At 28.5% G+C, this 12646-nt stretch overlaps 1 protein-coding gene across 5 annotated transcripts in view; it reads right to left on the bottom strand.

Annotated features, from left to right (window-relative positions):
- The window catches only part of LOC119670727 (armadillo segment polarity protein), a 29613-nt gene that overhangs the window by 14773 nt on the left and 2194 nt on the right, over positions 1 to 12646 (bottom strand). For 4 of the 5 annotated variants that reach the window (XM_038081121.1, XM_038081123.1, XM_038081119.1 and 1 more), the window contains exon 2: positions 10158 to 10220. In XM_038081121.1, the coding sequence (XP_037937049.1) occupies positions 10158 to 10188 (31 nt within the window). In that variant the 5' untranslated portion in view covers positions 10189 to 10220. Of the gene's footprint in view, positions 1 to 10157; positions 10221 to 12116; positions 12277 to 12646 lie in introns of those variants that run through there. The other variant, XM_038081120.1, reaches the window with a different exon arrangement.

Genomic DNA, 12646 nt, shown 5'->3' with positions numbered 1-12646 from the left:
GCTATGATCTATCCGGCAGATAACATGAAAGAAATTATATTACTACTTATAAAGTCTCATTTGGAACTGGTAAACGACACTTGATCATGGCTCCGGAACGTAGACCCGACCATTCCTGGAACCTTGAGACCTTTACAGATGTTTGTACTTAGAGTATAACCAAAAAAGTCTTTTTTTAGATAAGTAGTGATTACGAACTAGAGTCATATCAAAGGCGATCTATCACACGATATATATCTAGAAGACTCATTCCTTTTCACACAGGCCCAGCATACTGTTTTGTGTTGGGTTAAAGAATTATCTTCTTAATTTATGCTGTCTATTTATTTAAACAAATCCTTTCTTGTATAAATGATAATATAAACAAACAATACATAGTTTATTTATTTTTGTCGACTATTATTTTTTGGTAAATTTTATATAACTTCAGAATAGTATATTATTTTTATATTATTATTTTATTACATATTTAATTTTTACATATTAACCTTTTATTGTTACAATTTTATTCTTCACTGTTATTATTATTTTATTTTTCTTCTAACTACGTAACTACTATTACTATTTTTAGTATCAAACTGTGAAAACTTTTAATTATCATTATCAATATTATTTGAACCCAAGTAGGCTTTGGGTAGAAGACCATCACTCTCTCTAACCTAACGACCAAACCATTAATAATTATGCAAGTATCAAATTTAATGAGAAATTTATTATTTTTTAATTTAAATTTAACTATTAAAATAACTATCAAAAAATCGTATTACAATAAAAAATTATAAGATTAAAATAAAACTTAGATGACGGGTTCCAATAACGTTCCAAATTTTCTATATTAAAAAATACACTACCTTTTTTTACTACCTTAAAGAAAGGATGGCGAGAAATAAAATAAGAGAGTGAGGGAATTACTTTTTTCGTTCCACATGGTTACATAATTATTAATGTTGAAGTAAAGAGTAAAGTAAGGATGAGTTTGCCACATTGTACCCTTATGGTACAAAAACAGAAGTACAACAATATTATAGTTATGCCCACTCAAACAAAGGTAAGAACTATGATTGTTAAGGTTCAAATAGTTAAGAATATTAGCTATGGTATTTGATCTGCAAAATGTTAATATTAAGAAAGACGAATATGAAATAATTATAAAGAGGGTGATAAATACTATTATGATTTTCATCATTAAATGGGAATGTTATATAGATTATTATACAGAATAAATTTTATCCAATCTATACGCTCAATTGCAATGCAAACTATATTCATTTTTTTATCTTAATCTGTTTTTTTTTCTGTTGACCCTCATCTCTTTTTGTCCCGTGGTAACGATACTATCTACAAATTGTATGTTGCAATTTTTGAATTGTTACTTTATGAACTTTTTTTAAAATTTGAGATTTTTTTGTTTTTCTATTAAAACAAAAAAGTATCTATATAGTAATCCACTTTGTTATAAAGACGTTTTCAATATCTACATTAATTGTTTTTTTTTTTTTTTTGCAGCTTCCGATAATTTTTACTACTGTTGCTGTTCTTGTTTTTATATATATTATAATTTATATAATATATATATTCTTGGATTCGCAGATGCTAAATACCAAGTTCGCTGACTAGTAACTAGTTCTGACTAGTAAAACAAATCATTGGAAAAAATTAAATATCGTTCGGTAATAAAATTCCTCCATTTGAAAAAAAATAAACAATAATGGAATCAAATTGGAAATGAATTCTGTTTACGGCAAGCTTGCACCATCGTTAACAACAATAAAATTTATTTGAAAAGCTGAATTTAAATGTAATCGTACGAGTGTTTTTGATGAAGAGCCTCCGGGTCGTCTAAAAGAGACTTTCGTATTTTGGCATTCAAGTGGAATAATTTCCATAGACTATTTTGAAAAAGGATAAACAATAACATTAGACTACTATTGCGTATTATTTGAACGATTGAATGAGGTAATCAGGAAAAAACGACCACATTTGTAGAAAAGAAAATTTTTGTTTTTGCAGGATAACGCACCCGCTCACACGTCAATGAAAACCGTTACGGTTACGGTAAAACTGTTACGGTACAGTTGGTTTCCAGTGACTATTACCTATTATCCAAACAAGAAAAGATGGCTGCAGAGAAAAAGATTTGCATCAAATAATAAAGTGGATTGGGAAACTGAGCTATAATTTGAAGGACTTGATAAATCGTATTGCTTAAAATGTTTCTAAATTTTGAAAGATCATTGGGCTCGGTGTGTCGAGCTTAAGGGCACTATATTGAAGTATAAAATATAATTTTCCACAAAAAATGTGTTTTTATTACTTAGTCCGGGTATTTATGAATCCACCTATTATATATATTAATTATTGTTAGTTCAGACATTATAGTTAGTTAATTAGATTTCTTTAATATTGTATCACTTTAATTTAAATGATGAAGATGGTTTTAAATCTTGAGTTTTCTCTATATACGGTAACACAATGGGCCAATCGGTCTAGATTGATTCCCTAGGGATCACTGGTATAACCTAACCTATTAAGAATTTAAGTCTTAAATTAATTTTATTTTTAATTTAATTGTTATGTTGGTTTATATATATAATTTCTACATACAGCTTTAAATACTTTTTCATTGAAATTTTATTATTTTTTTCAGTTCTAAACATATAATATCTTAGCCACTTAAGAAATTATTTTAGTACATCAACTTGGTAAGAGTAAAACTAATTCATTCGGTCATTAGCCTTTAATTGAAACTAAAAATGTATAAATGGTAAAGAAAACAAACTTCGAAAGACTGTGGGCAAGTATAAAAAGGGGAAGCATAATACGAGTATGTGAATAAAAAAAAAAATAAAGTAGTAACATATTAAAAGTGTAAATGGGTTTATGAAAATTGTTGACAATGACAATCAAATTAACAACACAGCTTCCGTTGTAAGGTAAGATACAAGAGTACTTGGTATCTACTATTTTCCTGGTTTCGTTGTTGGTATAATTAGAATGATTGGATTATTCTTAAATATCGTTATCGTTATATTTCCGTAATGAATAAATTAAATGCGCAATCTGTACACATTTGTTGTGAATTAGATTTTACTTTGGGTATTCTCAAAGGACGACATATTCATGCAGATGAACTGGCAAACAAGGGTAGTGAATGCGATAAAGGAACTTACTCATTGTAAAGCTAACAAAGATGACAAATACGTTTTTTCTTCGCTTTGCAGTGAAGTTTAAAATAAAAAAATTAAATTTTACGAGTGTTGCAGCCTTTGTGGTGTAAATGGCATATGTGCATTTTCCAAAGTTGGCATATATTTTGTATTCGTACTCGTTGCCTTTGCATTTTTTATTAGAATTTCCGAAGTAAAGCTTTTTACTCAGCATATTTTTTTTCAGATTTCAAGTGCACTTCGGTATACGCACCAATGGCACTACAAACGGAACAGCGAAGCAGCTACAGTTTGCACAAATTGCAGTTATTAGAGTCGAAAGCACACATAAGTCCACATGAATTCATTAGATTGCACTCCCACCACTCCCATTCTCATTCCCGTACCCACTCTCACACTGGCGCTCTACCCTCTTCGACGATTCCACTTTGATTGATATGTAAAATTTGAGATATCAACGTCAGCTTTTACCAAACAAACTAAACCAAATGTTTAAAGGCATAGCGAAGCAAAAATTCACATATCCCTTTTCCGCCAGGATATATGGTAGAGAAGAGTGGAGTAGAATAGAGCATTGTATGCTACATACAATTCACGTTAACGTAGACGGCGCATGACCCACTAGAATGCAGTGTGTAATGGATTAATATAATTTCATTTTTATTCACATCATGCACTCTACTTTGCTGCTGCCCTAATGCAACCACTCCACGCCAGCAGTTCGTTCCAGTGTATTTCTTTACACTCTAGGCTTTTGTAATTGCTTCAAACGCTTGTAAACATTGGTTCAAAAAATGTAATGTATTCAATGAAGCGTACACAGAATGCTTAAAAAAACACAAAATGGGCAAAATGGGCAAAATGTATTTGCATTTAAAAGAGATTAACAGTTGGACGTTTCTTTACATAGATTTGGAATTTTTTAATTGGAAATATTAGAACAAATCGAATACTTTTTTTTTTTAGTTTGGTGTGGTGTGGTTTGGTTTGGTTTGGTGAAAAAAATAAATTGACTAATAATTTTTTGGTTTCTATAAAAAAAAAAAATATATATATATAATAAAAAACACAAAGCAAGGTCTCACCACTATTGCTATCTTTTACAAGTAGCTTTCATCAATTTCCCTTTTAATAAATCAACTATAGAATTATAAAACTAAAAGCAATTCTCAAAAGTGAAGATATACTTTTGGGGAAAAGCAATCTAAAAGCAATCATACTTCAAATTAAAATGCGAATTCAAAATTGCTATCTTTGATTAAAAAGGCGGGGAAAACTGTGAACGTAATAATGAAAGGTAAGGTTCAAATAGGGAGAATAGACTAAAAATAGTGCTTAGTCTTTATACACCTAACAAACATATAGCAATTGTATTAAGAATTACAAATATATCTAGGGAATAAAAGTAATAAGTTTTTAATTTAGAAGTTTTAAGTAATAAATTGTTCTTAACAAATAAGAATATTGTAATAATCATGAAGAGGGACTATAGAATATAGTCGAAATATTGGTTCAAATAAAAAAATTTTTAAAAATTAATTAACATTTAATTTTATTTTATCACTCATTTTTTAAACTAATGATATTATTTGAAAAATAAACTAATTAGCTTGTTTCAAAAAATTACTGAAAAAATTTGGTCATTAAAACATTAAATTATTGCTGATGAGATATCTAACGGGTCACCACGGACTACGTTACCACCTCAACAAAATGGGTCTGTCCGAAGAGATAGAGTGTAGACTCTGCTTAGAAGCAGAGAAGACATCCAATCACATTCTATGTGACTGCCCAGCCTTGATCTGGACCAGGATGAGGTCACTGGGTCAGGAAGTACTCTCATCTTCCGATATTAGGAGGTCCTCAACGGCCGACATTTTAGCTTTCTGTTGTAGCACAAAAGATCAATTATGGTCGCAGTGCACTGTTCAAGTGGGAGCTAGTACCCCGTTCATTATTATCTTATACTTATCTTAACATTAAATTATAATAGCATTTATTGTAATATGAATTGTGATAGGACTTGATTTATTACAATTTTATTAAGTATTAAAGAACCACACCTAAGTGATATAACAGAATGAAGACAATGAAGTAACAAAATAAAAATTATTAACTTCGTTTATTGTAGTAAATCGAATTGACAATCTTAAAACATAGTATTATTTCGATTCATTGTAATAAATCAACACCAGCTTGGATGTACTATTATAGAAGATAATATTGCTGAAATATCGAAAATCAATATATTTGAAGTACAAACGACATAAACTTATCGCACGCATTAATAGTAAAAACAAAAAGATAACGTCACATTATTATGTATAGTCCACACGTACACAAATTGAACTAGTTAAAACTAAATACCAGACATAGAACACCATGTATTTAGGATAAGTTAAAGACGTATTTTATATATATCAGTTCCCGTAGATCCTATGAGGAACAAAGGGCCACAAGGAGACATGCCTTAGATGAATGCAATAAGGAAATATAATTATCATTTCTTGGTGCTGTTATTGTAATCCAACTAGAAAACTTACTATCTAAATTCCTGTTTGGAGTATTGAATGGCACTTGGTCGTTTGAAAAATAAGTGATTTTAGTATGTATCTCCTGGAACCAACCGCATTCCATTATAAATGTAAAAGTCATAAAGAGTTGACTAAAGTACTTCGACTGGTACCACATATCATTCTTAAACCATCCAGCATATTCTATTTTTAGAGGAACATATTTAATATGTCTATAAATCTAAGTATTGCAAAAATCTTTAGTTTGTCATATACCATATGTTTTATAACAATGGTTTATTCTAAAGTTTTATTTTTTCCATACATATTACATGTAACTGTACTGTATATTGTTATTCACGACTAGGTCCATTCTAATTTACAGTCAGCGTGCTAATCATTACTCAACAATCTCTTATCAGAAAGCACCACATATGTTAAAGTCCATATGCCGAAAATTATGAATACATATTCATATAACACAATAATAAAAAGAATGACCAAGTCTACAATGGTAAATTATTAACATACATTCATATAACACAAGCAAAGAGGATGACTAGAACTTTCTAAGAAAAAGCATCAATGATGATTAATGTTTTTTTTTTATTTTTTTATAAATTATTTATTTTCTCGAACAATTTTACATTGTGCCTGCACCTAAAATAAATATTAGGTACCTGAAATAGTTTAGGCTACTCTAATTCGAATTTTCTAGTTCCCCAAATTAATCTTAGAAGATCAAGCAAATAGAGATACACATCATTCATACTCTGGACATCATTGTTCTTGCAAATACTGGGCAATGTCAGACGAAGTGCTCTGTGTCATTCATATCCTCGAAACAAGATTCACATGTTGGATCTATGTTGTGTTGATACAAATAATGGACATGTGCTTTCCACTTCTCTGATGATTCCAGTACTCCAATACTCTGGGGTATTTCTCTTTAATTGCATGAGAATGTTTATTAGTCCATTGTCAAACTTTTTAACATAACCTTTCGTTACCAAATAGGTTTAAATTTCGGATCTATTTTTTATTGTAGCCAGAGTCAATAAAATCAATCACCGTACAAAAGAATTTTGGCAGAGCTGACGCTGAAAATTGGTTGTAGCCCTGTAGATGTCCTAGCAGAGTCTTTATTACCCAAATTATCAGCCAATTTATTATTTACGACAACACAGTGATCAGAACCCAATATTATATTGGTGTAGTTTGTTACATTTCTTCAGAATTAAAGCTCCAATTAAAGAATAAAAAGGTACATATGGACATTTTCATAAGGTTATTTAGTGAGTAGGTTTAATCATCGATTGAAGCCAACGTCAACAGTGTAGTGAAGAAATGTAAATACGAATGGAAAAAGTATATATATGAAATAACAGACACTGTTCTTACTTGAAAACTGTAGTGAAGTAGGTACCATGGCAACTATAAATCACTTGAAAGATAACTATTTAGACGAAGATTAGTTTAATGAACTGAGACAGAGAGAGAGATTTATATGTATTCTAAGCTCCGAATGGTATGAAATCATAAGAAATTGAATTGAAATTAATAAATCAAAAGAGCGGAGATATTAAACTGATGCATATCATCTGAAACATGAACTTTAAATGAATATTTCTACTGCTTGAAGTACGTCCAATAAATATTTCGAACTCTACAACATTGAAGATATACCGAAGCATGTTTCAAATTTATATATTTACAATACTAACCTTAGGGTTCTCTAATAATAACATCTTAAATAATCCGACACTTATAATTACGACACTTACAAATTCGCGGTCGTAACACAGGCATTCGATTATTTAGTAAGGAATTAGTAAGGAACTATAATTATTATTGAATTCGGACGGCTATGACAAATCCCTTCTTCTTTAAGATATAAAATTAGCTCAATGTAATTATCTAATCAAACGTTAAATTCATTCAGAATAAAAAATTAATATTAAACACAACCAAAATATAATAAATGCCGTAAGCATACCCATTCCTGCAAGAGACAGGCTAATTACTTTCAATTTTTTTTGATATTCCAAAATTATAAATATAAATGTAAAATTTATTTAAAAAAAAAGAAATCAAAGATTTTAATAAACTTTAATTTGCTCAAGTCAATGATAATAAAAACAAATACAATTTTTAATTAATTACCGAGAAAACCTTTAGTGGCCTTAAGGCATTCAGTAAAATACAATGTTATTCTAAACATTCCAGGATAAATTTACGCTGCGTCATCAGACAAACTAATTTGAAAGAATTTTCCTTTAATGTTTTAAGGGTAATATAATGCACTTATTTGTGGAGTACCTTGTTATTTAAGATCTCGACAGATTCATCTTTAAAGACAATAAAAAGCTAATTAACTTTGCACAAACGTTTACATGCTTGCCGCCATATTCTAAATACGTTGGAACGAACATGATATGTAAATTTTAAGATGCAATTCTTTTCCAAGCTTGAGTGGCTCACTAGGGTGTGCGAAGCACGTCTCTTTGAAATGTCAATGATTCAAAGTAGAAAACAACACCGCAGCTTCAATTGTCGTTATAATCTTCTAGTTTATTAATAAATTTCTCCTAGTGCTGAGTTTTGTACAGTACCAGTATACAAATACCAAAATCAAGTGAATATTATTTAAGTAACCGGCAAAATTATTCAAGATTACATTCTAAATTAAACAGGACTTAATAAAAATATATATTGGAGTAAAGCCATCTATTAAACCAATAAAAACGATATTATAGCATTTGGAGTGGCAGTCCTTCAAAATGTCGATACAAGCCTTTTAAGTGAAATCTAAGCACACAAAAAGATTTTCTTTGATTGAAAAATGTATTTTTCCGAAAAAGTAATAGTCACATGCTTCCAAATCAGGTGAATACGAGGAGTTAAATGCTAACTGGATCGATAACAGTACGAAAGTAAAGTGAAATGGAACAATCTGTACATAAATATTCAGCAGCAGAAATGCTTTTAAGATATTCAATCCCAATCCATATTGCAGACGTTTGAGAAAATCTGCGGCATTTACGGATTCCGGCGAAACTAAGAGTGGGACTCATTACAAATATTTTTGAAACGCCCTATTAAATATTGAAGTTTGTGCTCATATACTAATAAAGAAATACTTCTATATGAAAATGTGATCGAATTTAATATGTTTATTAGGAAATGTGATTGCTTTATCTATTGAGAAAATTAAAGCAAACAAGAATTATAATCTATATAATCTATAAAATTAAATACACATATATACACAATTATTATTAGTTGTCACATTTATCTGTTAACACATTTCATAGATTTAATTTCTTTTATGAACTCGATTAATGAAATCGTACTCCGTACTTGAGTTCTATAGTTACTTGTATTGATTTATAATTGAATACCGTATACTTTCCTAGAACTATATTTTATTTTTTAAAATACTTGTTGCGCTTGAACATGAAACAGATCATTTGTGCTGAAAATACTTTTTCGGCTTATAAAAAATGCGAATTTATTGATCATCCTATTTAGTTACCAGTTACGGGGCCTTCATATTTTTTATTTTCCAAAATTTAAAGTTTTACTAATGAATAAAAAATTCTGATCAAAATCAGAGATTAATTTCGCCACAAATGAAGATTCTGAACTTCAAGATGATATGCACTATTCGATGATGATATGTTCAAAAAAGTTGAAGCATCTTTCGGAAATCAAAATATAAAAAAAAATTCTATCGAAAATTAAACAACAAAATCCGAGATATTCTTATGTATCCAACATATCATATAAATATATATACATAGTGTATACTATATAACAGTATTGTATATAAAAACACTTGTCAAAAAGGATGGCAAAAGTTTATAATGGATTTCGGGCAACTGATCTCAAAACAGACTTCTATAACTCGAAGTAATATTTTGCAAAAAAAAAAAATGTCCAACTTATGGAGGCTTCCAATTAAAGAATCGTATGTTATTTAGTCTCTAAATCCTGTTACACTATATCTACTTGAATGGAAAATAATGTAACATCTATCATATTCTCTAGATCTGGCACCTGCTGATTAATTTTTTTTTTCGGTCACTATAAAAATTTTATAAAAGGTAAAACCTTTGCTTCAAATCTGGAGATCTGATTCAGTTTTTTTGCCAACAGAGATGAAAGATGGCAAAAGGTATTGGAAAGGGGATGAACTATATATTAGATATTAGGTTATGCTGGTAGATCAAAAAGGCCACGCGTAGACCATTAAAGTCCATTGCGATACCAGATCAGAGTCTTATTTTTAGCGATTGTGTGCATCAACATATATCAATATATATATATTATGAACAATATGTATATAAGTCGATAAAAAATTCAGAATATACTCTTTCATTTCATTTCATAAAAAAACACTAAAATATTTTCCGCACAACCTTATATTTACAAATATTTTATTAAAAAAATTAATAATAAAACTTTAAAAACTTACTTGTACGATTTTGCGCTGGCATGTAACTCATTTTTTTGGTGATTTAGGCGTTATACACCACACCTGAAAATAACAAAAAAAAAAACATATAAAAAAAATATTATAATAATAATAATGAAAATTGAGCCTTTCTACAATGGCACAAAAGACATAACATAACATATATATAATTATGGAAATAAAGAAAACTATTTTAACAAATAAATTGCCAATATAAAATTACACGTTTACTACGCAGAGAAAATTACAGGGTTTTGATTGGAATTTCAATTACTTCAAAAGGAAATTCTTGCATTTTTAAGGAAAATTGTTAGGTAAGGTAGACGAGCGCACATGTCGTGGCATACGGGGGAGAAGAAGAAAACGCTGTTAAACAGCAGATTTTTATGTTTGGCACATGATACCTTAAATATTTTAAAATGCAGGAATTAGAAAAGGAGACAAAGGAAAATTTATAGGATTAACACAGGCAGCAGCAGCAGGTACTTTACTTTGCCAACACATCTCACATCACATCTCAAAATCAATGTAAACGACCAAAACGACTAAAACGACGACGTCGTTTCCCATTTTATAGTTTTGGAAAACTACAAGACGTAGAAGACGTACAAGACTATAAAATTAGCAACGGAGTTTGTGTAGTTTTTGTAGAGAAAACTGAAGAGCGGAAAATTTAAATTATTTTTTTATTAAAAAAAAAAAGTCATTTTTAGTTTTTAAATACAATGTAAATAAATTATAATCAGTCGTGTATGTATGCATGTATGCGTGTATGGTGGAAATACGGTGTACGGTGTGTGCAGTGGTAAGATGTGTGGTGTTTAAGAGGCGTTGTTATCTAGATTTTTCGAGTAGAGCCAAGGGAATAATAAATAAAAACTAAGAATATATAGGAATGAGGGAAATTTTGTTACTATATAATATTTAAAGTATGAAAATTTAATAAAAAAAAATATGTTTAAAATATATTAATGAAGTCTTTTTTGGTCAAATTTTTTTATTGTTGTTGAAAATAAAAAACCACGATTTACTTTACAATTTATTAATTTTTATTACATCGATATTTCAACAGGAAACTAAAAATATACTAACGAATAAATCGTTTGATATTAATTATTTATTAATGAAATGATTAAATTTTAATAATATTTGTGAAATGATTTTTTCTCATGTATTGTTACATATTATTTGGTTGAAATTATATATGTAGAAAATATATCTATTATCCGATTATTACATATTTTTTTAATTATTAAATATCTCATATAAGACAACACGATTTATTAATTAAAATTCTTTTGTTAATATTATGAATAAAATAATTTGTCAATTTTATATAGAAAATGTTTATATAAATAAATATAAAACCAAAAAATATAGTATTTTATTTTAAAAGTTCACATTAAAAAAAAAAATTATTTGTAGCAATTTTAATCTACCGGTTGAGAAACTTTTATTCCCAAAACATCACTAAAATTAAGGAAATCACTGATTATAATTAAGTCGAAAAAAAACATCAAAAATAAAAAAAATAAAAAAACGCATTGTAATTATTTATTATGGCTAGGCTAGTATAATCAGCATTCATTCACATTGAAATTATACCGACGTATGTATAAATATTTTTATTTAATCAGGAGATATAAAGAGAAAGATGTACGCGTACATCAACAACTAATTTTTAGCAGTGTACAAATAAATACACTTAAACAAACAATTCACAAATTAAACTTCAAACAACAATAAACAAACAATTCATTAGTCATTCGTTAAAAATTTCCGTTTTAGAATGCAGCACATAACTGAAGTATCTACGCTATGCAAAGTAGAAGTGAAGACCCGATGCCATTCTTTGCACTAAATTCATTTTTTTTTATTCCACTTCCGAATTCAAGTATAAAATGCTTTTTTTTTATACACTTTCACAGAATATTAATATATACAAAATAAATATAATACCTTTATATTATATAAGAAAAGAAAGCACTTCTTATTAATTTATAATTTTATATGTATCTTTTTTCCACCAGAAAACTCAACTATATTCTTCACAAGAAATTCTTTTTATTTTCTTAAAAGAAACTTGTACAACTTCTTCAAAACGTTGCCATTACACGACGAAAGCAGAATTATAATAGCCAAGAAAAGATAAAATTTAACCCATCACAGGCAAAAACAACATGCAAACATACAAGAGTTGGGGGAGATAATCCAGTACGTAGGCAAATAAACAAGAGAAAATAAAATGTAGAGATGCCAGATGGTTGTGTATAGCAAGCAATGTCGCAATATTTGTTGTATATTTTTAAGATATTTTTGTATATTATATTTGGTATTAAGTATGTTAGGTGGCGATATTATAGTTGTAAATTATTAAATAAAATAAAAAATAAAAATAAATAAAATAAAATAAATAATAAAAATAAATAAAATAAAATAAATAATAAAAATAAATAAAAAATAAATTAATGCTACAACAAATAAATTAA

The sequence above is a fragment of the Teleopsis dalmanni genome, chromosome 1 (genome assembly GCF_002237135.1).
Source record: "Teleopsis dalmanni isolate 2A chromosome 1, ASM223713v2, whole genome shotgun sequence".
Lineage (NCBI taxonomy): Eukaryota > Metazoa > Arthropoda > Insecta > Diptera > Diopsidae > Teleopsis > Teleopsis dalmanni.
Note: the sequence above shows the minus strand (reverse complement) of the source record. Positions and strands in the feature narration are given on the sequence as shown.